The sequence below is a fragment of the Bos indicus x Bos taurus genome, chromosome 15 (genome assembly GCF_003369695.1).
Source record: "Bos indicus x Bos taurus breed Angus x Brahman F1 hybrid chromosome 15, Bos_hybrid_MaternalHap_v2.0, whole genome shotgun sequence".
NCBI lineage: Eukaryota > Metazoa > Chordata > Mammalia > Artiodactyla > Bovidae > Bos > Bos indicus x Bos taurus.
Window position 1 is genome coordinate 30,506,601 of NC_040090.1, and position 27,747 is coordinate 30,534,347.

The 27,747-nt window shown below is 41.2% G+C and overlaps 1 protein-coding gene across 1 annotated transcript in view; it reads left to right on the forward strand.

Moving 5' to 3' along the window:
* Positions 1–27,747, forward strand: part of C2CD3 (C2 calcium dependent domain containing 3) — a 126,886-nt gene that overhangs the window by 72,018 nt on the left and 27,121 nt on the right. Inside the window, exons 21-29 of the mRNA XM_027562924.1 lie at positions 331–599; positions 1,057–1,146; positions 4,292–4,894; positions 6,256–6,594; positions 17,350–17,488; positions 18,951–19,015; positions 22,698–22,903; positions 23,885–24,018; positions 26,718–26,879. Of these exons, the coding sequence (XP_027418725.1) occupies positions 331–599; positions 1,057–1,146; positions 4,292–4,894; positions 6,256–6,594; positions 17,350–17,488; positions 18,951–19,015; positions 22,698–22,903; positions 23,885–24,018; positions 26,718–26,879 (2,007 nt within the window). The remainder of the gene's footprint in view (positions 1–330; positions 600–1,056; positions 1,147–4,291; positions 4,895–6,255; positions 6,595–17,349; positions 17,489–18,950; positions 19,016–22,697; positions 22,904–23,884; positions 24,019–26,717; positions 26,880–27,747) is intronic.

Genomic DNA, 27,747 nt, shown 5'->3' on the forward strand with positions numbered 1-27,747 from the left:
AGATGGCAGGCAGTTTTTTTTTAAGTCCTGCATCTGATCTGTGTTGTACTTTCAAGCAAAAAGGGCAAGAAGCCAGACCAGGGCAGTGGAATGTCCTTGTAGTATCACTCTGTTAGGCAGATGAATATTGTCTCCTTCATACACACGTACGCTGTGACATCTCTATTACTAAGAAAAAACACTGTGGCCCTGCCAAAGCCTAAATAGGAAACACATGGTCTGTGAGTGTTCTTGGTGGCCTCGTGGGAATGGTGACGTTCCTAGGCAGTCTACTGATTTCTGATACTGCATCCTTCTCATTTCTGATATTCCTGCCCTTCTCCCCTACAGGGCTTTGGCTGAGCAGGAACCTGCTCTGCAGTTTAGTGCCACAGTCGGGGTCAATGCCTTTGTCACCACTCATCTGTCCTTCCTGCCCAAGGGAGAACAGCGCCAAACCCGCCCTGTGGCCTGTTCCTTCTGCCCCGAGTTCTCCCATCACAGTGAGTTCTCATGCAACTTGGTAACTCAGCACTGCAGTGGAGAAGCCTGTTTCCTGGCAGAGCTGTTAGAGTTTGCAGAAGTTACTTTTGCTGTTTATCATGAAGATACCAAGTCAGGTAAGGACAAATGGCTCATAGTCACAATTAAAAAGAGTTCTGTTTTGAATGGTATAGCACTTCCAACTTACTTCTAAAGGGTATAGCAAAAATATGTAGAATATGCATTGAGTGTGTTTAAGAGAATGTAGAGGAGTAAAGCAAATGTGTCAAGTTGTTAGCAACTGAATCTAGGTGAAGGATATATAGGAGTTAGTAAGTATTCTTTCAACTTTTCTGTATGCCTAAATTTTTCAAAGTAAAATTACTCAAGTGTGGGTATACACATACTTAATGATTTAATTTAAATGATTTAGAAGGCATTCAAGATTTGACTGGAGCAAGATAATCTCTAATGCCCTTCAACACTGAAATTGACTGAGTATAAACGGATTCTCATATGGCTATATTGTAACACAAGCCCTTTAGTCAGTAGACCACCAACTAATTTCCCTTTTTTTTTGGTTTGATTTAACAGCCAGTGATATAACCAGCATCCATTCATTCAAAGATTATCTGCTTGGAGTAGTAAAGATTCCAACAAAAGATCTGCTGATGAAGAGATCTGGTAGGGATCCTGGATTATCAGTTTCTGATCCTATCCTTTCCTGTTCACTTCCCTGCTCGAGATCATCTTGTTTGGCTCTCTTGCAAGATATTGGGTAGGGTGAGGGGAGACACCTTAGCACATACTTCTCAATTCTGCCAAATACTTCAAGTTTTCTCAAAAATACTGTAAGTCCTTTGCTAGTTATTTCAGAAGTCTTCTAATAAAGCAGAGAAGCTCAAAACACTGTACTGTCATCTTCCTCCAGGAAAGGGAATGAGGATGATACTACTTATAATAAATATGGCAATACCTATTGCATTGTATAGCACGCTGTAAAATATTTTCTCAGATCTCATTTGAACCTCAGGGTAACTCTTACTGTCAGGGATACTAGGATTATCTTCATTTGACAGATGAGAAAATTTAGGCTCACAGAGTTTAAGTGATTTGTCAGAACCACACAGCCACGTAGTAGAGTCCTGGAAATCAAATTCAGGTTTGCCCATTCTTTTTCACTATATTCTTCTGTCTGACTGAAGAAGGAATGAGACTGCGAGATAGAGACCCGAAAGAAGGTACAACCACCAGGACAGCAGTCTGGAAATACTGGTCCCATCCTGCTTTTTACTAGCTCAGTGACCTTGACCTCTCTGAGTCCCACTTACCTTATAGATGGAGACTGTTCATGGTAACAAGTCTATGAGGTAGGACTCAGTGAGATAGGATATGTAAAGTACCTGACACATAGTAGACACTCAGTAAATGTTAAGTTTCCTTCTTTTGCCGATCTTCCTCCCTAGGATTATATGATCTTTTTTCCAAAATTTAGCACACATCTCCCAGTTTTAACTGTGAATTGAAATTTGAGCAATACTCAATAAGCAGATACTATGTGCCTGCCAAAAAGAAGTCTCTAAAGCTTGATAAAGCGTTCAAATCTCACTTCTGTCACTTTTTGTGATCTAGGACAAGTCACTTCATCTCTCAGCTCTCTAAATGGAATCTCTAAAAATGGAAGTAATAGGATCTTTGCAGGATTAGTGAAGCGTTCAGTGAAGTTATACATATAAAAGATCTCTGCACAGGGCTGGCCACATGGTTTCTTTCCTTCTGAAACTTACTACAGAGTTTGTCAGCAAATAGGCACCATCGGAGAAATCGCATCTTCACAAATTAAATTTAACCACTTGGAAATAAACCTTTTTACAATTTGGAATGTAGCACTTGTCTTTATAGTCAGTTATTCTAAAGTGAACATTCTGTTTTGTTTCCTCCTGCCAGTAATCTCAATGATAGAATCACAGAGCCAGGGGAACGATCCTATGCAGCAGTTCTTAAGTGCTAAAATGGTGTGAAATTCTTTGTGGATTTATATTTGAGCATTTTTCTGGACCAACTTTCATTACCGCCAAAGGGATCTGTGACCAAATAATGTTAAGAACCACTTGGTTGTGAGGAAATTAATACCCAATGATGAGAAATTACTAAACCAAAGCTGTGGGTTTTTAGACTAAAGTTAAAAGGAGTCTTGGAAATCTACATTCTCATTTCAGCATCCTCATTTTATAAATGAAAGCTTGGAAGGCCCCCCAAAATTAAATGCATTAAATCATAACACCGTAAGTGACCTTTGGCAAATTCGTCTCAATAAGTCTGAATCTTCTCATCTATAATTTTAATTAATAAAATCTCAGAAAATTGCTGTGAATATTATACCAGTCTATAAACTGCTTTACATAATTATGAAATCCAAAAAGCTCAGAAAATTACAAGTTTTTTTAAGTTAGATAAGCAGCCAAACCTGACGCCAACTGACATGAGACTGTTTAGTCTTTATTTTCTGACTTAGGCCACTTCCTGATTATATAAAGTTTTATTGGAGCACATTGTGCCCATTCATTGACATATTGTCTATGTCTGCTTTCTCACTACAATACAATTGAATAGCTGCAACAGAGACTATATGGCTGCAAAGCCTAAAATATTTACCATCTGCCCTTTTACAGAATAAGTTTACCAACCCCTGACCTACGTGACCACTGACTAGTACATAGTATTCAATTTATGTACCATATAACCTTTCTAAGATCTGAAAATTTTTAAAAGTGTAGACAAATCTGATCCTGAAGATTCTAGATAAGATATTCTGAACTTACAATAGGTGGATTGTAGACTTTAAAGCCAGCTATACCTGGATTCAAATCCTAGCTTTACTGCCTGGTAGCTGTAACAACTTGGGAAGGTCTCTGAGCTTTCATTTGCTCATCTGTCAAGTATGGATTATTGTCCTATTTAGTCCTCAGAACTTGACAGGGTTATCAAGAAAATTAAATGATGTAATATGTATCAGGGCTTCCCAGGTGGCGCTAGTGATAAAGAATCCGCCTGCCAATGCAGGAAACATAAGAGACATGAGTTTGGTCTCTGGGTCAGGAAGATCCCCTGGAGAGTGGCATGGCAACCCTTGAAGTATTCTTACCTGGAGAATCCCATGGACAGTGGAGCCTGGCAGGCTACAGTTTAGGGTCACAAAGAGTTGGACATAACTGAAGTAATTCAGAGCACAGTATGTATAAAGCATAAGAGAATTTCTGACACATAATAGATACCCAGTAACAAATAGCTAATATTTAAAATTTTTATTTTAAAGTCTAGTGCCTGGTCCTTTGTATGTGTTCAGTAAGTGGCAGTTCCCTTGGTAAAAGACCCGTAGCTAGACATCTCTCAGATCTCCTCATCCTGTCCCATGCCTTCTCCATTGTACTCATCATATCGTAATACTATTTCACATTTTTAATTCTTTCAAAGCTCTTCCAGAACCATTATCTCATTTGACAATCATAATAACTTTGTCTAGTAAGCAAGATTGGCACTGTTTTTCCCGTTTGTCAGGTAATGAAATAAGGCTAAAAGAAATTAATGGCTTACCCAGACTGAACCACTAATTTTGGACTGAGCCAAGGAGAAAATTCAGATCTTCGGCTCCTAACCTTTGTTCTTCCACCTGATTTCATTGTCTTTCAGTGGTCAGATGAAACGAACTTCAGTGCATTGTGGGTTTATGTTTTCTTTTCTATATTGGACCAGGGTGATGGTGGCTCTTAGGCAGAAAGTCTTTTTACTTTTAAAACAATAATTAAAAATCTTCCTTTTCTCTCATAAGGGATCACAGGATGGTATCCTATTGTTTTCCCAGAAGAGGGAGCCCTGCCTCATGGCTTGGAACTCATGCAGAAGATTGTGGGTGGTCTGGAGCTTTCAGTCTCCTTCACCCATCCTGGAGACAGAGAGCGGGTATTGGAAGCTGCTGAGCTATTGGGCTGGAGCTTTGAGAGTCATCTGAAGGATTTTGTCAAGATGGATGAAGAGGAGCCAGCCACTGTCACCATCTCCACCCCGAGGCTCTGGCTGCCCATTCACTGCATGCTGCTTGCTGGCCACAACCACATTCATAAGAATACATATTGCTACCTCCGCTACAAGCTGTATGATCACGAAGGCTTTTGGACCCCTCTCAAGAAGCCTAAGGAATCTACAAACAAAAAGCAGGTCATGGTTACTTTCAAGGCATCCAAAAGAGCAGAAGTCACTAGGAACCCATCACTGCTTTGGTACTTCAGAGAGGAGAGGTTAGAGATCCAGGTGTGGCGGGCTTATGGCAATGAGAGTGTGGAGAGGCCCCACCAGACAGACAGCTGGATTGGCTCAGCCTATGTGGACTTGACCAGACTTGGGGAGAGGTCAGCAAGGACACTCACTGTCAGTGGTAAGTGATGAATAGCCTTAGCTCTTACGGTTTGAGCACCTCTGCTCTGTGACAAGCACCAAGTGAGATACCCTCTCTGACATTATTTTATTTGGTCCTCCCAGAAATCTATTAGATATCAAACTCATTTTTCAGTCATGAAAATGGAGGCTCAAGTAGGTTGGGTAACTGCCCAAGGTCACATATTAGTAAGTATTCTGGCCATTATTGCATGTTGAAAGATTAATAGTAATTTAGTAATGCTTCTTGAAAGTAAAGAGATTTCTGAAAGAGGTCTGCTGGCTGCTTTAAGAAGGGCATTATCTAGTGACAGCATACCTTAGTGGAGCATAGGTATACAGTCTAAGATCTAAGAACTGGCTCTGAACTTTGTAGCCTTAAAGTACATCCAAATTCATCAGATTGTTGCACCTAACACAGTGCCTAGAACACTAAGTCCTCAGTTAATACATGTAAAATAAGAATGAGTGAATTTAGGGTCTACCTTTAATCCCATGTATAAGAGCCTGTATGATAATCTAAAATGTTGGTTTTTAAATACACTGAGAAGTGTACCTGCTAATGAGATTAGGATATCCTTTCTCTCTGGTCAACACATCTTGCAATCAGAAAATCTACATGGTAATTAACTGGTTCATAAGACAGAAAGGAAAAAGGTAGTATTTTGCAAGTGACATTATGGGTGCTTTTCTTTCGAGCATTTGTTCAGTATTTGCTCTATGTACATGACCCTAGGAATTCAAAAGATAAGTCAAAAATAGTTAATGAACTTGTTGTTTAATGGGGGAATACAGTAGTAAATACATACAGTAAAGTGTAAGATATTCCCTTTTCTTTTAGCCTCCTGCCACCACCTCCTCTTTCCCTTCCAAATGATCTTCAGGGTTACTGCCAAAACCTATTTATTTGGTGAAACAGGCTAAATTGAGCATCAAGTCAGATTCCTAATAAGAGGCCAAAGAAGAGGAACCAGTAGGACTTATGGAAGAAAAGACAGGCTACTCTTGATTTCATCAAATGTTAAACTTTTAAGAGACTCCAGAAGTCATTTAAGTCTAGCTCATGGATTCCTCAGCTCATGGATTCCTTCTGTAGCAGCTGTGCCTTGTAGTCATTCAGCTTTGGCTTAAAATCTAGCCTCTCATTACTTTCCATTATTTCAGATAGAATTGGAGAGTTGCAGGGGAGACAGTAAAAACTCTCTCAGTGTATATTAACCTCACAGTTTCTTTTGCAAATTGGTAAGTTAGGGCCTGTGGCCCTACCAAACAAGAGAGGACCACAAGCACCCTCAGTGAACATCTCCAGGTTTAGAAAGTGTTCCTGCTTGCCTCAATTTATTCTTCTCCATCCTGTTGCAGGTGTTTATCCCCTATTTGGACGAAACGCTTCGAACCTCTCGGGAGCTGCCTTGAGAGTTCATGTGGTTCTTTCCTCTCTTTCTTCACACCCTGGGCCCACTCATGAGCTGGACTCAATGGACTGCAGCAGCCACAGTGAGTCTGAGCAGGTCCCCAGAGGAATTGATGAGATCCAGCTCTCTCCACCACATGGCCACCAGAAGTCTCCAGCCTCCACCCAGGTCCCCTGCAACAACACCACAGCTGAAGTCTGCCCAGCCCAGGAGGGCCCTCCTGAGTCAGATGGAACTTTCACAGTCAGCATTCTGGTAGAGAGAGCAATGCACTTAAGCTTGAAAGGTATGTTCTTCTCACTTACCTATAAACAGGTATCTGACTCTGCAGGCTACAGTCCTGTCTTCATAAGTCTTTCTACTCATGACAGGGTCTGGAGGAATTGTTAATCATCTTAATCAGTAATAAGTATATTTTTCAAGCCTAAAGGTTTAAGCAGTGTGAAAGCCTTTCTGAACCTAAGTGGGCCTTCTCAGTTATCTTAATTTTGTGTATCAAAAATTACTCAGTCCAGAAACCAGAGTATCAATTTAGATGCACCTCTTTTCATTTTTCACCATCAAAGCCCCAGATCATTAAATTGCTGTGTCTCTGAAATTTCTGTTAGATCTCTACCTTGGTCTCTGTTCATACCGACTTTATCCCTCTTCATTATATAGCTAGGGCCAAGGATTCTTAGCACTGGATCCATAAGCCCTCAGGAATCCAAGGATTAAAGTCAGGGTAGGTGATCTTGGATAGGAAAATAATTACATCTTTATTTTTATTAACCTCTAACTAAAATTGAGGTTTTCCAGGTAGCCCAGCAGTAAAGAATCTGCCTGCCAAGCAGGAGACATGGGTTTAATTCCTGGATCAGGAAGATCCCCTGGAGAAGGAAATAGAAACCCACTCCAGTATTCTTGCCTGGGAAATCCCATGGACAGAGGAGTCTGGCGGGCCACAGTCCATGGGGTCGCAAAGAGTTGGACATGACTCAGAGACTAAACAGGAGCACAGCAGCAACTAAAATTGAACGTTTCTTCCAATTGTGAGTGTAGGCAATAGAGCCTAGTAGGAGAAGGCGATGGTACCCCACTCCAGTACTCTTGCAAGGAAAATCCCATGGACGGAGGAGCCTGGTAGGCTGGAGTCCATGGGGCCGCAAAGAATCGGACATGACTGAGCGACTTCACTTTCACTTTTCACTTTCATGCATTGGAGAAAGAAATGGCAACCCACTCCAGTGTTTTTGCCTGGAGAATCCCAGGGATGGGAGCCTGGTGACTGCCATCTATGGGGTCACACAGAGTTGGACACGACTGAAGTGACTTAGCAGCAGCAGCATGATGCTGTCAACTATAGAAATCACAGGTATTTTCATATCCCATTTTAGTTACTGCAGATATCTTGCATGTCATTTATTCCTGTCATTACTTCAAAATTTCAGTAGTTATTAAACCAAAGTAATTATTAAACCTAAAACTTAATCTTGTTGTATATTAATAAAACACATGTATTTGCTGTGTCACAGTTTTTTAATGTTTTGATAACTTTGATTTCTTTGTAATCTTATGTATTTTACATTATTCATAAAAAAAAAAAATACTACTAGAAGAGGCCCATAGACATCCCCAGATGGCCAAAGTAATCCATGGCACAAAGAACCCCTGCCCTACATTTTTTTCGCCCTCGCCCTACTTTTATTCAGCCTTGTAATCGCTCCTAAAATTTTCCCTTTTGCCATCACCCTACTCTTTTGCCTGCTTAATTCCAATTCATCTCTCAAGACTCAGCACAAACATCACCATTTACCAGAGTTTCCTATTTGCTCTCTTACCACCTATTTACCACCTATTTGCTCTCTTAGCACTTTTGCCCTTTTTATCATAGCATATATTGCATATATTAATGTTAACATTATTTGCATGATTTTCTTTTCTGCTAGGTAGGAGCTGTTTAAGAGCAGAGACCTTATCTCATTCATTTATTCATTCCTTCAGTGTTGGGGGCCAGAGTGAGGTACTCCGCCCATGGCAAAGGTCATGAGGAAGGAGGCTCGACACACGCAAAGGTGGGATCGAGCCTCAGGAGTCCCCCTGGAAATCCTCGAGCATCTACCCCCATAACCAGAGCCTGCCTACTTTACTACTTTGTGCTCACCTACACCTCTGACTTTACGGGGGGCTGTTCCCCACCACCTCTTTCGGAGAAGGAGTTAACTTAGAGCTCCAGTTAATAATAATTTCTGGGCGTGATAAGAGTGTTTTAACCTACAAACTCCTCTGAAGGTTCTCTAGCCTGCCTGACAGGCTTGTCCGGCCACATGTGATTGCTCACAGCCTCCCAACCGTGAGAGGCACGAGATGCTTTAAACCTTCTAAAAACCTTAGAAAAGTTAGAAAACTATTAGTATAAGTATAATGGGCTGATTAGAAATTATATTGGTGAAGGGTTTTTCATTTGTTGAGCCAATGTTTGTTGCTAAGTCTCCACATCCCCTGCCCTTACACACATTAATGAATATATAGAAGAAATAAGTATTAACCTTTGATATTAATCACGTTAGACCTTAGGCTAAGTAAATTCTTTCCTTAACTAAAACCCACTACACCCTCACCCTATAGGAATGTAACTTTATTTGGGTGGTGTCTGTTTTAAGAATAATCACCCCTGGAGAAATAAGTGTCCTGGTTGACTGACCGTTGTCACAAGGAGAGGGTCATAAATTGTCAGCAGGCCCCCCTGGCCAGAAGATGATGTAACACCCCTAAGACCTCTGTATACATTTGTATGAAGCACCTGACTTTGATAAAAGTCAGGTCTGCTGACCCCACGTGACTCTTGCATAACATCTCAGTGTATAAAAGTAGACCATGGAAAATAAAGAATTGGGATCAGTTTCTCGAAATACTGGTCTCCCCATGTCGCTCTCTCTCCCACTCTGGCTGAGTCTCCATCTGGAGCGCGGAACACACCATGCTTACTAATTATGCCTGGGCTTCTAAGATCCGACCGGGGAGGCCTCAGTGTCTCCTCTCCTTCGGGAGAACGGAAGGACGCCTGTGGCCTACGTAAGTGGTGCAAACTTCTTGTCTTGAAGTTTTATTGGTCTCCCGCGTAAACCAAGCCACTCAGCCTCTTTTCTCCACTGAATTTTCCTACTGAGCTATCCTTATTCTATTACTCTTTATATCTTTAATTAATATCTAATTGAAGCTATTATATCCTGATCCTCGCCTATGCTGTCTCTCCTTCGAATACCCTGGATCAGCCGGGGCTGGTTCCGGGCGCTTCAGCAACAAAACATATCCTATTTGCTGTGTGAGCACTGTCCATGGTGCTGGGGATAAAGCAGTGAACAAAATGACAATAATAGTGCCCTTATGAAGCTTGGAGAAGGCAATGGCACCCCACTCCAGTACTCTTGCCTGGAAAATCCCATGGACGGAGGAGCCTGGAAGGCTGCAGTCCATGGGGTCGCTGAGGGTCGGACACCACTGAGAGACTTCACTTTCACTTTTCACTTTCCTGCATTGGAGAAGGAAATGGCAACCCACTCCAGTGTTCTTGCCTGGAGAATTCCCAGGGACGGGAGAGCCTGGTGGGCTGCTATCTATGGGGTCGCACAGAGTCGGACACGACTGAAGTGACTTAGCATATGAAGCTTACATTCTAGTAGGATTATATTCAGCCCTGTATTTCCAGGCAATAAGTTGTGTATGTTTATGACTTTGAGCAGTTATTGTCTCTCTTTGTCTTGAATTTCTCATCTGTAAATGGCTGTGATTATCAGTTCTGAGAAATGTGATTATTCTGAGAGCTAAAAATCCATAGCTTTGTGAGTCCAGAAGATTTCAATGTATGTCTTTTGATTTGGCCTTCCTGCTTGGCTCCTACAGATTCTGTGTTGCCTCTCAGTTTTTGCTGTGTATCCTTATTACTTTGGAACAGAAACAGAATTCATGCTCACAGTAGCTGTTATCTGTCTTTTATTTCTATTTCTCCATATACATACTACCAACAGATGTTACTTCCAGAATTATAAGCTTCTACAAAGACCCTGAGGTTCTCAACCTTCTCATCACCTTTGTGTGTCAGAGACCTTGAAGCGTTCTGTCTCAGGACAGAGTCTTCTCCACATACAATCTTGCTGTGCTGTATTAGAGATACTGAGGTCCCGTATGAGTCACAAAATTAGGAAACAGTTTACGCTTTTTGTCTGCCCTACCAATGCAGCCCATCTGTGACAAGTCTGATAAGGAATGAATTTAAGGACAGCACAAAAAAGCTTTTGATTTTTGCAAAAATTGTTTTGGGTTTTTGTTTTTGCATTGAAAATAAAATTTAATGTGCAAAAACATTGTTATGTTCCGTTTTAGGGGTTGCCTCCATGTTGCAAAAAGCAAAATATGCTTGTAACTTCTCAGTTAGACAGCAAATTGCATTTTGAAATATGGCTTGACAATTAGCAGTAATTTATTGAACATCTCTTTGTACCAAATTCTACTCTTACTTTTGTACATTAATTATCTCACTTAATCCTTACCACTATCCAGTATTCTTGGGCTTCCCTTGTGGCTCAACTGGTAAAGAATATGCCTGCAATGCAGGAGACCTGGGTTCGATCCCTGGGTTGGGAAGATCCTCTGACTTCCCTGGTGGCTCAGATGGTAAAGCGTCTGCCTACAATGCAGGAGACCCGGGTTTGATCCCTGGGTTGGGAAGATCCTCTGGAGAAGGAAATGGCAACCCACTCCAGTACTCCTGCCTGGAAAATCCCATGGATGGAGGAGCGTGGTAGGCTACAGTCCATGGGGTCTCAAAGAGTAAGACACGACTGAGTGACTTCACTTTCACCCACTCCAGTAGTCTGGCCTAGAGAATTCCATGGACTATATATAGTCCATGGGGTCACAAAGTTGGACAAGACTGAGTGACTTTCACTTTAATCCTTAGCACAAAGGATTATTTTATGAGCAGATTACAGTACATAACCATTTCATAAATGAGGAAACTGAAGCTCACAAAACAAATGACTTGAGTTACACAGTTGATAAGCTCTATAGAGCTGGAATTTTAATCCTAAAGCCTGACCTAAAGGAATTTCACCTAAAGCCTGTGCTCTTTGGTCTAGTACACAGTCTTTACCTTGCCTCTCCGGATGTATTTATCAGTTTATCTGTGTTTATCATTTAGTCCTGCTTACGCTGTGTATTGCCAGGGTAATTATGTACTGTATGTCCAGTCCTGTGCTTATGTTGCAAGAATGGTAGTTCAGTTCAGCAAGTAGTAAATGTTAGGCCAGTGCCAGGTACAGAAAGTCCAGAGCAAATGGCACACAGTTTCTGTCCCCTAGGAGATGATCACCCAGATAAGGGGATATGATGAACTGACGTGATTTTAGAGGGGCCGTGGACACAGTGGTGGCACCATAGTGACTTTCTTTCCCTTCTAGTCATAATAAATAGCAAGCCAGTCCCTGGCTCATGCACCTTTCTTAGCCTAGATTCCTTTCTCCCTTCCCCAGTTACCAGTTACCAAATTCTCCCCAGCAACCTGCTCTTTCTCTCTGTCACCTTGTTCCAGCCATGCTGGCCTCTTTGCTTTTTTCTTGAATGTATAGGCAGACTCCTGCTTTGAGGCTTTTGAATCTGATGTTCACTGTGTGCCTGGAACATTCTTCACTTTTGGCCTGGCTTTACTGAAATCACTGACTCAGCTAGACCTTCCTTGGTCACCCATCTAAACTTACAGCCTCCCCCAACAATACCTATCCCTTTTTCCTGCTTTATTTTTGTCTATGGCCTTTAAATAGTGTATTTTGTTTATCTTCCGTCTTTCTAGAAAGACAGCAGTTCTAGAGAGACAGCAGTTTTTTGATTTATTGACTGCTAAATCCCCAACACCTCGAACTATGTCTAACATATAATACAAGCAGTAAATATTAAATGAGGAAGCAGAGACCTTGTTCAAATGCCCTTTCTCTCCTTTTAATATGTTCTGTGATTTTCTACTTTGCTTCTCCTGCAGGAAAGTCGCTTATGTGGAATTTTAACAGAGGATAGTAAGGATTAGATTCATTCAACATATAGATAGTAAGTTACTGCTGTATCCAGTACAGGGTATAAGATCATGTCCTCTTACCCAGAAAGTTTTATATCACCTTTTCTCTATTCTCACTGATTCCTTGCATGTTCAGGCTTCAGGAATTTAGATTAATGGGATTGCCCTCTCAACAATTGCTGTGAACAGTATTCTCCTTCAGTATCTTCTTCATTCTACTACTGAGATTATATTATGTCTGGTCAACAAATGTGACCTCATCTCTCCACTTAAAATACTTTGTTGACTTCATGTCACTGCAGTCAAGTGGCCTAGCACACAGAGTACTGCCGTGTGGCCTAATCAGTCTTTCCAGCCTCATCTCTCACTCTTTCCTATATTAGGCAATTTGCTTTTTGCCAGTGCCCCATCCTCTATCATGTTACCCTTGATCATGGTCTTTCCTCTACCTGGTATGGCTTCCCTCTTATTCAGTGAACTTGCTCCTCGTCCTTCAAGAGTAAACTAGATGATACTAACACTTTGCAGCCTACTGACCACCTCTATTAGTAGAATACTTTCCTCTCTGTTCCCAAAACTTGCTTATTCCACCACCATCCCTACACAGGTTTCCTCCTTCGTATCACTTATTATTCTGTACTGAAAATGTTTCTTAATGTGTCTCTCCTTAGGCTGTCTGTTCCCTGGGGACAGGGACTGTGTGTTTATTTCTGTATCTCAATACCTGTGTCTTCATGATGCAGCTAAGCAGGCATAATGTCCTTTTGTTTGTGAATACGATACTCACTGCCTCTTGTATTTCTGGCATGAGTTACAAATCTGTAAATCACTTGTTCTTTTGCCTCTTTCTGTTTAGCCAGGGCAGATTAAGCATCTCTTGTCTCCCAAGTTCTACTCTCACAGTGATAAGCCCATATAGTCCCTCCCCCGCAAATATTGATGGTTCACTCAGACTCTGTGCTGGGCCCTTAGTGTACAGACCTGCACATCATCTCTCTGAAATGTACTTCCAAATGATGATATAATAGAAAGACTTCTGGAATGGGATTCAGAAGACTGGCTTCTGGCCCTAGCTAAGCCATTAACTTATATAGTGACTTTGGGCAACCCATTTCTCTTTTCCTCGACTGTGAAATGTAATAGTCTTATAAGATCATCTCTAAGCATATGGAGCTGAGGCCAGCATATCCCACGCTGTGAGTCAGCTATAAATTGCCAAGTTCTTATGAAAATTCTGGGTAGATGCTTCCTTAATATCCAAATTGACCGTCCTGCCTTCAGCAGTGTTCTCAATGTGTCCATCCCTCTCATGCCTTAGAAGCATCTTCATTGATGAAGGGAACAAATGACTCTTTAGTGCAAAGCTGAATGCAGAGGCTCATAAACAGCCCTGAATTATGCCTTACACCTGAGACAGTGTAGTCCCCACTGTGGTCCTGGTTCTGAAATACAAGAGTTTCTTGGATACTTTTGTTGAAAAAACTCTGAGGAACCTTCAAGAATCAGCTTCAGTACTCATAAGATAGACATGACGAGTATCTCTCGCCCTGTCTTACAGATGAAGCCATCAAGGAACAGAGAGGTAAAGTGATTTGAGGTCATCTAAATTATACCCAGTGAAAACCCAAACCATCCTCAGTATCACCAGCCTTTAGAGGTTCTCTTTCAACTACCCAGGCAGGGTTAGAGGTCCTTCTGCGTTCCCACAGCCCCCTGTGCTTTTGGTATAGTCTTTATCGTATTATATTATAATTATCTGTTTTTGTCTGCCTCCAGATCAAGAATCAGATCTGACTCATCTGTGCATGTAAGCCACAGAGCAGGTGTCAGTTAATGATAGCTTAACAAAACTGAGCTAAGTTTTTATTAATGTACAAATCTGGGCATTGCTTGAGGGAAAGTTTCCATCTATTTACTCCAGGCCAGAGGGAGAGCTTTTCTTTTAACCAGGTAGAATTAATTAGAACTATTGCAATGGAATATCCCTGGAATATGAGTTAGGAAACCTTCCAGTTGACCAGATGTGTGACGAGCAAGCCACTTTACCTCTCTGTTCCTTGGTTGCCTTGTTTGTAAACTACAGATAGAGATAAATCACTATCTTATGTGATTTTCAGGGATGTTATCAGCACAAATTTAGTGTTGATAAGAAAACTTATCAACACTAAAATAAGGAGTTATGGGACTTCCCTAGTGGTTAAGATTCTGAGCTGCCAATGCAGGAGGCACTGGTATGATCCCTAATCAGGGAACTAGATCCTATATGCTGTGTGGTACAGCCAAGAGATTTTAAAAATTAAAAAATAAGGAGTTATTATTTTAATCTCATTGGAGAAATTATGCCATTTTTGATGCATAAAACTACTACTTTCCACACTTAGGTGAAACACAGAAAATTCAGTGAAAACTTTTAAATGGTAAAGGTGGCTCATCTCAAGTCCTCTTAACGGCTCTCAGTGTGTGTCCCAATTCAGTAGGAGGTATAGCGGTTTTCATCTCGGCTGCCTCCAAAAGTATTTCAGAACTTGACCTTTTTCAGGAAGGTAAACAGGCCCAGCCAGATTTCCAACTGCAAGGGGAGAGCCAGGGAAACCTGATAGACTTGCTCTCCCAAACTGATTTCTTTATCACCTGCCTGTTTGGCTGAAAGGAGTGTTTCTGTTCAAGACTGAATAAGGAACAATTTTTTCCAAAGTAGAAATAGTACTTCTGTTTCACGGCCTCTAGCAAATCGCAGCCTCAAAAATAGTGAACCTAAAAAGAGAGGGTTGAGGTATGAGAGAGAGATCTGGGCAGTATTGGTAGGTGTCTAGCATCATAGAATTTATCGTAGGTAATTACCGAAGTAATTTGAGGGTTTATGTTTCTGATAAAGAAACTTGATGCCCAGAGGGTCAGAGTGAAGCACCCAATATATCACGCTAAATCAGTGCAGAGTACACCAGAACCCAGGAGTCCTGTCTCCCAGAAGCCCAGGTGGTCCTCTCTGCTGACCTCTCAGTACTGGCCTGAGCAGATGCTGCTGTCCTCTGCAGGTGCCCCCTGCACGCATACGAGCCAGCATCTCTCTCTCCTCCTCTCTGTGTCTCCCATTTTTCTTAGTAGCTCTCTCTTCTTCAGCCCTGGCAACCTTCTCAAACCAAGGGCAACAGGGAGTCTGCAAACCATAAGAGCTGTGGGCCTGCTCTGTGCATTTAAGAGACTCTTAGTTTAGTGAGGGAAACATAGACACAGATTATTATAGAATCTCCCTTGCTGTGAGGATTTATGACATTTTATTGGAAGAAATCAGTTGAGAAACTTGAGACCTACTAAAAAAATGGGAGACACAGAGAGGGGGGTGAGACTGAGAAAGAGAGAAATGGAAGCTACGTCAGGGAGAGTCTAGCTGCCAGAAACAACTTGCTCCAGCTGTTTTAAACAGAGAGAAGTTTAATGTAGAATGTTAAGGTATTCAAGTTACTGGAAGGGCTCAGGGAGTTGGCTCTAGGCTAAGCTTTTAGGAAAGAACCAGTGGATCTTTTAAGTTAGAAATAACAGTGCCAACAGTGCAGTCCAGGGATCAGGAAATATCTCTATTACCATTGGGCCTCTGGGGACCCAGCGACACAACCCCAGAGCAGGAGACTCAGTGTCATCCATGCTAGTAGCAGATGGAAAAGGAACATGGCCTCTGCCTCCCGTCTGCCTTCCAAATCTGTTGTAATGGCGTCTAATACATAGAGACCAGTATGTATCCATCCATTCTCTAGCACAGCAGAGTCGTGACCCTTTCAATCTCTACAGTAAAGGAATACAAAACAGTAAAAGTAAGTGAGGGTGGATGCTGAGCAAGTCAGTCCATGTAGTACTGTAAAGTTTCATGAAAATAAAAAAACTTTTAAGACAATAGCTCAGTAGATAAAGGTAGTATTAGTGTTATTCTGTACATTTCACATTAGTAATGATGAGTGCTGTTTTATTGATTTCTGTTAGCTATTCTTTGATTACTGCCATTTTATTAGAATCATTTTTTTCCCTGCTCTTTCAAGAATATGCTTGTTAACTGGTTTTACCAGGTTGTAGCCAGTCTGTCTATACCCTAGTTTTTTTCATCTATATAATGAGAATAATAATATCTTCCTCATAGGTTTTTTGAAAGGATTAAGTGAGTTAATACATATATAGTTCTTAGAAGAATGCTGGCACACAGCAAGAGATATATGTTATCTACTACTATTATTTTTAAGGTTATATACTATGTGACTCCATCTGTGTGATAATTTTTTTTATAATTTTATTTTTATTTATTTTTGGCTGAGCTTCGTTGCTTCATGGGCTTTTCTGTAGCTGCGGTGAGCAAGGCCTCCTCTAGCTGCAGCACGTTGCGGTGGCTTCTCTTGTTGCAGAGCACAGGCTTTAGAGCCCACAGACGTCAGTAGCTGCAGCTCGTGGGCTCAGTAGTTGTGGCACATGGGCTTAGTTGCTCCACAGCATGAGGGATCTTTCCAGACCAGGGATCGAACCCACGTCTCCTTCATTGGCAGGCAGATTCTTCACCACTGAGCCACCAGGGAAGCCCCGTTATTTATTTTTAATCCTTACAACATCTGAGGAGATGTAAGTATCATACACGTCGTTTGAAGAGGGGGTGGCCAAAATAGGCCGTGCCCAAGGTCACACATTGCCGAAGTCGCACAGAATGTGTGTGGCAGAGCTGTCATTGATCATCGGACTTTTAAGTCCAGGTTCTTTGTAGTTCTGTCTTTTTCCTCTTAATCCAGTGTTTTCCATCATCCCACAGAGTACAAGGAGATGGGAGAAGTTGTTTCTTGCTGGATGGTATTTATGAACTGAGCCTTGAAAGAACAGTTTCAATAGCAGAAACATTTCAGACACAGGGACCCAAAGGTAGAACATAGTAATGGTTCTTCTTGTGCCTGTATAATGAGAGGCTTCCAGCACATTCTTTTTTGGTTGCCTAAAGTTTAGTCACTTCACTGTTTCCTATTTCAGGGAGCCCCTTGACACAGCGGAAAGTATCAATACCCAGCTGTTGTGTATCCTTTGTAACAGCTGATGAGCCATCTCCTATCTACACCCAAGTGGTTGAAAACACAGATTCCCCCATCTGGAATTTTCAACAGCAGTCAAGGTTTGTATTTTATGATGTACCATCAGCTTTCCAGAATCTGCTTTCTATTCCAAGAGACAGACTCAGAGTGAGGAATATAACAGACACTACCATACTGAGCAGACTTGGAGAACGCTTTCCTTGTCAAACGATTATTTAATCCTAATGCTTATGAATTCACAGCTAGTGGTGGTTTAAAGGTTTTGCCGTGGTGTTTTTTAACTCTACTCAGTACAACTCAAAAGTTATTCAATGGAGTCCTCTTATTTGCTCTGCTGTGTTCTTGGGCAGTGGGAATTAAAGACAGTGGATTAAGACAATCCCTGTAAATACCTCAGCTAAGTGTGAAAGAATGTATACAAGTTATCTAAGTGAAGAAGGTGGAGATCTCCAAAGGCTGTGGATTATGCATCTTTGGAAAAGATTTCTGGTGCAGTAGGAAGAGCCTGGGCTTTGAAACTAGAGAGACTTGGCCTCCAACCCCATCTCTGTCATTCACTAACTGTGTGAACAAGTTACATAACATTTCTGTGCCTCAGATTCATCATGTATAAAGTTGAGGTAATTTTTACAGAGTTATTGTGAGGTCCAAATTACATGAAATTTAGGAGTATTATCTCATGGTACATGGTAGGTACATAACAAATGTCAGATCTGATTTGAAAGCTCAGAAACAGAGGACTTGGAGCCGTCCTGTCACCCATGTGGCCCGCAGCTCAGAGGTGGGCGCTGGCACAGAGGCCTGCTGCTCAGGGCTCTCCTCCCTTTTCTGCTGTTACTGTTTCATCATTATTAAAAGTGTGAGTTCTGTGACTAATTATTGTTAATATTATCTTTACACTGCATCACCTTTTGTAAAATTTAATTCTTGTCCACCAACACTAGCCACACACATGGTATCTGATCTGCTATTTTCTCACAATGTTTATGTACCTAGCTGAGTCTCAGCAGTTGCTCACATGTTCAGTGTTTTTGAAATTTGAGAGGTTGACCTGAGTCAGGAGCTCTAACTGCAGTGACAGTTCAGTACTGTCTGTGGTGAGCTACTGGAAATTACAGAAATTGTGGCCATAATGGCCAGTACTTTATCTAAAATATCAAATCTGCCTCCAAATGTAGGCAATCAGAAGGCTAAGCCCAGCGTAGGTGCTCAATGAACATTCTTTTCCTCTCTTCTCACCGCCTCCACCTACCACCACGAGACATGAGAAGAATCCTTACCTGTTCCAATAAAATGGGGGCCACTGGTGTCAGGGGAAAGAATACCACATCCGGGTGGCGTGTTTTCAGTTCTTGACAAGTTACTAGTTACATCACCTCTCTGAACTTCCATCCCCTGCTTTTAGAGGATAAAAGTATATCCTAGAAGATGGTCCTGAGCATGAAAGGAAAATGATTTGCAAACTTTAAGATACCCTTCAAGTCTGGATTTCACTAGCGAAGCTTCCTACACGTAATTTATGGTGCTTGTTTTACTTACTAGGCTTTCGAAAGAGCTTCTTTTGGACCCACAACAAACTCTGGTCTTCAAAGTTTGGCATAAAGGAGGTATGAACTGTTTCTTTGGTTGTAAAATAAGTCCACATCTTATTAATTTGCCAGTCTTTTTCTTTTTTTAACCAAGTAAAAGCGTGACACCGATGGTGCTGGGAACACATATGTGTGTTAGAGGTGATCCCATAGAATGGCATGTCATTCTCCGGTGGAGTTTAAATCCTTAGAGACCATATCATTTTGTTTGACTGCTTGCTTTGTTTTTATTAGTGAATGGCAGTATGCTTTTAATATCTCTAATCTTGTAAGGTAAAAATACAACTAGTTAGATTATATATATATAAAGACTGAGGCCCAAGAAAGTTTAGTGGCTTGACTAAGGTCATATATCTATTAATTGATGGAGCTAGGATTCAAACGCACTTTTTTTTTCTTTTTTTTTTTTGCCACACACAAGGTTTGCAGAATCTTAGTTCCCTGATCAGGGATTAACCCAGGTCCCGGCAGGGAAAGTGCCAAGTCCTAACCACTGGACAAATAGGGCATTCTCCTCAAACCCAGTTCTGACTGGCTGTTTAGCCTTTACCATTTGTACTTCCCCAGACTAGTAAGATTGAATAATTCAGAAAAATAAGGTGATTAGGACATTCAACTATCTCACAGCTCTTAGAAAATTTTGTCTCACTAAATCCCTCGTTACAAACCTAGCTCCCTTAAGATTCCTGCTGGATCTTGGTTTCCAGACCTTCAATGATTTTGAGTTATCTATAGCATCATAGTGTTTGCTTGCCCATAATGGGTAACCCTAAAACCTAATAAAGACCTGAGGGCAGTCAGGGGGTGAAGGAGATGGACTCACCAGGCTCCCTTCTTGTGCTCCTCTTTGGGAGTGATGCCTCGGATCTGGTTTTGATCATTGGTCCCATGCTGCTGCCGAGGATTCCCAACCCTGCCCAGCCTCATTAGTGGGTCAGGAACTGACCACAATTTTGTTTTCTCTGAATCATTACAAGGAATTCCTGCTATATTCAGCTCAGCACAGCACTCCTGTCTAGTTTTCTATTCCTGTCTTGTCTCTAAAGTATTCCACAGATTGTCAAGCAGACCAGACTTTGCCTCAATTCAAGTTACTTCAGCAGGAAAAAAGAATAAACTTCAGTCCTATGCAGATCTGTATTCAAATCTTGGCTCTGCTATTTACAGACTGTGTGACCTGAGAAAATTGTTCTACCTATTTGATTCTTTGTTTCCTTATTTATAAAATTAGGATTAATAGAACCCTCAACGCAGGGTTTTTGATGAGGAAGGAAATAGCAACCCACTCCAGTATTACTGCCTGAAAACCCGATGAACAGAGGAGCTTGGCAGGCTACAGTCCTTGGGGTTGCAAAGAGTTGGACACGATTTAGCAACTGAACAATAACAACAACAGTTTTTGTAAGGGTTAAAGATAATTATATAAAGTATTTGGGGCAAATTGGCATGTAGTAAATGGAGCTATTTTTATTATTATGCCTACTATGTGTAAGTACAGTGCTAGGGCTGTTAGGTATGGAGATGAAGAAAATACATTCCCTACCTTTCAGGACCTCTAGACAATCGTGTAGAACCCCGGTGTAAAGGGGGACAGAGCTCATCCAGCTCTGTCTTTCAGTGTATATAGACTTACTTAACTCCATCCTTTTTAACTCCATCCTTTCCACACAGATTGAAGGAACCTATTGTAAAAGGTACTCAGACCAGACCAAGCTATGTTCAATAAATATTTGAGTTCCTACTCTGTGCCAGGAACTGTGCAAAGTGATGGGGATACAAAGGTAAAACAAGACACATAGGGTGCTCTGGTAGCAGACATCTAACCCAGACTTAGGATGTTAGAGAAGGCTTTGAGGGGCATACCTCTGAGGGGAAATGAAGGGACTTGACATTGGATGGTCAGAAGGGATAGCAAATACAAAAGCCTAGAGTAAAGAAAGAGTACAAGGGAAGTTCAGGATCACTGGAACATAAAAGTGCAAAGGGAGAATGGGGGATTGACTGCTAAATCTGATATTAAATTTAACTTACAGGGGACTTCCCTGGCGATCCAGTGTTTAAGACTGCACTTATACTGCAGAGGGTGTGGGTTTGACCTGGGATAACTGTATGCTTCATGGCGCAGCCAAAGAAAAATTTTTTAAATAATAAATTTAAGTTGCAGCTTGTGGGGTTTCAGTTCACTGACCAGGGATTGAACCTGGGCCACAGCAGTGAAAGCCCAAAATCCTAGTCTTTAAGCAACCAGGGAACTCCTGATTTTTTTTTCTTGATGATCAATTTAGCCAGATTTCTCCTCCACTATGTTTAGGATGAAGTGCTTTCATGTTAGACAGAACCTTCAAGTGGGGTTGCCTAAAGTTATTATATAACAAGAACAGGTTACATCTTTGATAACCAAAGAGAGCAAGATTAGCTTTCTTTGAAAAGCAAGAATATCTTTGGAGAACAAATCAATGGCTTCCCATCATTCTTCACACCCAGTGGGTAAGAATTACATGACCCCTCCTCTGGGGAACACTACTTCAAGTGTTCCTGTAATCTAAGACTGTCCAAGTTAAAGAGAATCTTAAATCTGGTTCAGCACTTCTCTTATATATGAAACTTGAGGCCCAGGAAATTAGAATAATGTGTTTTCAAGTCAAAGCCACATTTAGATTTGCGGTTGTAGTACCCTGCTTCTTAGCCTCACTCTACAGTGGCCGGTTCACACATGCTCTCAGTGGGTGTCTTATCAAGTTCCTGTAGGGTAGAAAGATATGCCAGGTATGGAAAGTTTAGGGAACATAAAGTGAGTTATACTTGGTCTCAGCTTTTAGGTAGGTCCCAGTCTAGAGAAGAGAAAACTGTAAACAAATGTTAGACAGTGTGTGATGAGTCCAGTGTCAAAGGAATCGGGAAACTCATGACCACTCTTCTTGAAAATTTGCATTCCTTGATTTATTCAGCATCTTGAAGACTGAGAATTGTGTCCGTGTTTGGTAGAATCAGTCCTTGTTTCAGTGTAGGGAGTGGAGCCTATACAAAACAGGAGCATGTAAAGGGACAGGGGTCTGTTTGTCCTCAGCTACTTTCATGTCAGAAGTGAGAAGCAGTAAATCTGAAAATAAAGGTCATTGCATGGTAGCTCGTCCAACCAAGAAGGGGTCTTCTCTGTCATTAAGAGCAGCCTGAGCCCAAACTCATTTTGTACCCTGTACTGGTTTTTTAGGGGGTTGTTTGTCGTGTGTGTGTGTATGTGTGTGTGTGTTCTTAATTAAATATAATACATGTGTATGTTATAGAAAATTTGAAAAATACAGACAACTATAATTAAGAACATGCAAATCATTCATAATTCCAAGAGTGTTGGTCTTTCAAGTGATTTTTTTCAAGACCCACTTCCCTAAGGAAAATCAGTGAGACCTGATGCCCTAGGGAGAAGAACAAGTGTCTCTTATGTTTAAGGGATGTTTTCCAGTTGCCTATATCAAGAGGACAGAGCTCAACCCAGCCAGCTTTTCCCTACCATACAAAACAATATACAGTAGTTCGAAAACAGGCTATGGTTGCCAGTCTCTTACCCTCGTTATCTGTATTCTCTGTTGATTGTGGAATCACTGCCCCCTCCCACCCCCTAAATCACCTCTGTGTGCCACCTCAAAGCCCAGTGGCAGGACGTGCCTGGCCACACTGCCCAGCTCTTCTTTCTCCCCCACAGATGAGGAGAGGGTGATTGGCTTTGCCTCTGTGGACCTGTCCCCGCTTCTCTCTGGCTTCCAGTTTGTCTGTGGCTGGTACAACATCACAGACTTCAGTGGAGAGTGCCAAGGGCAGATAAAAGTTGCTATCTCCCCTTTGGAGAGTTTGGTTCATTTCAAAGAAGAAAGGCAAGCAAGACGTGAGGTGGAGAACCCAGGATCACTGGTATGTATCTTTATTCACATCCTTAACCAATAAGGTTCTACTGAGCAAAACCTACAAGAAGATAATTTACATGTGTTTGGTACTTTCCAGTGTACAGAATGCATTTCTGTTTTGTCATGACTTCATGACCTGTTGGGGTGAAAATGTTCTGAAATTACATGGTGGTGATGGATGCTATTGAAAAACCACTGAATTAAACACTTACTTTCAAAGGGTGAATTTTATAACACATGCATTAAATCTCAATTTTTTTAATAAAATAAGGTTAGATACAGTGGAATCTGAAACCATATTAGATAAACTTTTTAAAAATAAAAGTTACATTAACATCTTTGGTCTCTTAAAAAAAATTAAAAAGAGAAAATGGGAAGAAGGAAATTGATGATAGTAAGTATAAACAACTCTTTGAGGGAGTTTAACTGTAAAGGAAAAGAGAATTTTCCAGACTGTCCAAGATAGGGGAACTCTGTCAAGAGAAGACTGTGTCATGCATGCCTGATCCAGGGTTTGGCAGAGAGGGGTTCAGTAAATATCAGATGAGTTACTGAGTGAATAAATGCATGCATGAGAAAATGATAGTTTAAATGATCCCCTTTGTAGGAGGGCCTTTTCTTTACATCAACCCGAGTAATCATGAGATAAAAACTATCACAGCCAGAGTATCCTCACATGTAAAGAAAATGTAAGATGTCCAGCCAGGGGTTCACAAACTAGATGGAGGAAACAAGAGCATAAATAAAAATAAAGCAACTTTTAAGAAGCAGTCTGACATTGTAGTTTGTAAAATGGGGATCATAATAGTACCTCCCTTATAAGAATGTGATATTTAAATGAGAAAATACATATAAATTGCTTGGTACAGTGTTCAACAGAAAATAGTAAGTTATACATATATAATAAATTTTACAAATTTATTTATACTGCTTTGTTGCAAAAGGGTTTGTGACATCCAGTTTGCCGTTTTCCTCATTGCTTCCGCAGATCCCAGTCTACACTGCCTTCTCCTTCCCTGCCTCTGCTGTGTATGCTGCATTCCCTGGCTGCACTGTGGGACAGCCTCCAGAACTGCCCGCTCACCCCTCATCAAAGGAGGCTGATTTCTCCTCTCCTGGGACGTGAGTGATTTCTTGATGACAGGAAGAGATGGGGTCTGGAATGGAAGTGTGCAAACTAGCTTATCATTTCTCTTTCTTTTATTAGAGGAAGAAATGAGAAACAGGCAAAGACTAGTGACCTTCTTTCATAAGCCCAGGGAATCCCAAGATCATATGAAAACAAAATTTTTATAAAATTAGGTACTAGAAGTTTTACTGCTATCAAAAGGGTAACTTCAGTGCAAGGGACTCGTTTCTCCTCAGAGGCCTTGAACCTTCATGCCTAAAATCAGTCATCAGCTACATGAGAAACATATCATGACCTTCCCCCTCCCAAACCTACGTGCCAGGTTATTGTGTAAAAAGCACCCGGTGTTCTCATTTCACCAAACTAACTGGGTGTTCATGGATATTAGGGCTAGAGTGCATTTCATCCTGTCAAAGGATAGGATCTAAGATTTAAGATTGCTTCTTTCCACCCCACTCTCCTCAGGCCCTAGTACCATTTGGCATCCCTCTGCCTCCATCAGTCTTTACTGTGTCTCTCTCTCCACTTTAGGGAGAAGGCAAGGGATCATGTAGCAGCCACTCCTACAGTAGCAGTTACTGAAGAGACCATTTGTTCCAGGAAAGATGCTCTTATACTGCTTAGCCACGCCAAGGCCTGTCTCAGTGCTATGTAGCTTTTCCACCACATGAAGAGAGCCTCTGCATAAAAGGAGCCCGTGTGTCTGTGAAGCCCTAGTTTAGAAAATTTCTGTTACCTGTTTTATAGATGTTACGTTGACCATTGCTAGTCAATGAGACAGTCAAAGAACTCTCAAAGTAATTATGCTGAGAGAGAAAAGCTAGACAAAGAGTACATTGCATGTGATTCCATTTGTATAAAATTCTAGAAAATGTATACCAATCTGTAGTGACAGAAGGCAAATCAGTCTTCGGCCATACCACCCTGAACGTGCCTGATCTGGTTTCTCATCTCAGAAACTAAGCTTGAATGGGAGAAAGCAAATCAGTGGTTGCCTAGAGACAAAGCAGGGTGAATGGAGTGGGCAAGAGGGAGGAATTATGAAAGGAGGAAACTTTTAGGAGTGAAGGATATTGATATGGTAATGGTTTCCTTAGAGGTACATTTGTGTCAAAACACATCATACTGTACTCTTTAAATATGTGGTTTATTGTATATCGGTTCTACCTTGGTAAAGCAGTGGTTCTCAGACATTTCCACTTCAGAATCCTTTTATACTCCTAAAAATTACTGGTGACCTCAGAGAGGTTTGTTTCTGTAGGTTTTAACTATCAGTTTTTACCGTATTATAAATTTAAACTGAGAAACTTTAATGTCTTACAGTTCTTTTAATTTTTATTGAAATATAATTGATTTACAGTATACAATTTTATTGAAATATAGTTGATTTACAATATCATGTCAGTTTCAGGTGTACGGCACAGTGATTCAGTTATTCCTTTGCAGATTCTTTTCTCTACAAGTTATCACAAAATGTTGAGTATAGCTCCCTGTGCTCTACAGTAGGTCCTCACTTTTTTTTATTTATTGGCTGTGATAAGTCTTCACTGCTGCACATGGACTTTCTGTAGTTCCCGTAAGTGGGGCCTAGTCCTTGTTGCAGTGTGTGGGCTTCTCACTGTGGCGGCTTCTCTTGTTGTGGAGCACAGGCCCTAAGTGCGCTGCCTTCAGTAGTTCTGGTGCGTGGGCTTAGTTGCTCCTCAGCGTGTAGGATCTTCCTGGCTACTAGGGATGGAACTGGTGTCTTACATTGCTTGGTGGATTCTTAACCACTGGATCACCAGGGAGGCCCTATCTTTTTTTTTCTTTTTTAACGTTTTTATTTTTTTGGCCTCGCCATGTAGCACGTGGGATCTTAGTTTCCCAGTGAGGGATCAAACCCATTCCCCCTGCATTGGAAGTGCAGGGTCCTAACTGCTGGACCACCAGGGAATTCCCAGTTACCTATTTTATAATAGTAGTGTGTATATATATTAGTATGCTAGTTTTATATATATATATATTAGTTTTATATATATTAGTATGCTAATCCCAACCTTCTAATTTATCCTTCCACCACCACCCCAAATTGAGAAATTTTTAAAGCGTAATATATAAAATCAGTTGTGTTTCTATACATCAGCCATGAATGATCCAAAATCAAATTGAAAAAATGAGTAGATTTACAATACCATCAAAAAGAATGAAATACTTAAGAATAAATTTAACCAGAAAAGTGCAGAATGTATTCTCTGAAAACTATAAACCATTGTTGAAAAAAATTAAAATTCTAAATAAATGGAAAGATATCTGTGTTCATGGATTGGAAGACTTAATATTGTAAAAATGACAGTATTTCCCAAATTGATCTATAGATTCAACATACTCCTTATATCACAAGTCCCTGCTGGATTTTTTATGGAAATGGGCAAGCTAGTCCTCCATAAATATTGTGGTTACTGTTATTTCAGATCTGTGTTTTTTAAAAATCGAGGCTATAAGGTAGAGAATTTATCAAAGGAGAATGAATAAAACTGAAGGCAGAATTACTCAGGAGGTAATTGTAATCCAAGCACTTGAGCCAGTGAAGCCAGAACTATGGTGGTGGGGATGATCTGCAGTGCCATATCAGGAGGGTGAGTTGTTTGCTGTCACAAATTTATTGTTTTCTCATCGGTTGGGAATATATTTTGCCCCCACTTATTCTCAACAGAAGCGGTACCACAAGAAGCCAGGCATCACGCCATGAAGAGCATGTGCAGAACATCCGCCGATTCCATGAATCCCTGCAGCAGGCAGAGGCAATCTTGCCAAATGACGACAGACTGACCACATCGCCCTTGTCCTCGCGTACCTCCATTCTGACTTCTCTCAGGTGAGACTCTCCACTGAGAAAAGACACAGAGAACCATAGTGGAGCACAAGGTGGATGGGCAAAGGCAGCCTGCAGTATCTTTTCCATCAGCTGCCACTGCTCTGGGATGTTTTGCAGGGGCTTTTGTGTATGTTAATGTCAAGGTGGACCTGGAACCTCACAGGATTCTTCACAGATGAATCTGTCTCAGCTTGGGGGCGTCCATTCTTCAGGGGGCTATGGTACTGGCCCACCTATAAATACAGAAACTTTAGATGAGTCACTAAATAACCACCCTCACATCGACTCTACAATTTACAAACCTCGTCCTGCCTACTGTCTTTATCCTCACAACCACTGGGTTCTTCCAGACCAGCATCTGCCCTGTTAATGCTTCCCTGTCTCTTTCTTAGCTCAGTCAGCATCTGAGCCAGAAAAGCACTGTGAGAGTTGAAAGGATCTTTATAGATCATCTGGACCAGCCCCTGGATTACCTAGTAAGAATGGTGGTGCAGTGGGAAGGATTTGGCTTCAGAGTCAGATAGATTTGATTTCCAATCATGGCTCTGCCATTCCCAACAGAGGAGACAGCCATGTTGCCATTATAGTTATAACCATGTATGTATGATAAGAGTTCCAGATTTCCTGGCCAGGAGTACATGGAGGAATGAGTAACATTCTAGGTTGGCCATGGAAACATACAAAGAAGTCACATTTGAACTGGTCTTTAAAGGAACAAGTCAACAAATGTGAAGGGCATTCTGTTCAGGAAAAAACTGTTGTAAGGAGCATGAAACAATAAGCCCAGTTTGGGAAAGCAGTGAAGTTAGAGTGAAGCTGAGCATAAGACGTAAGGAGCGGGGCAAGTTCTGTGGGAGGCAGATTTGAA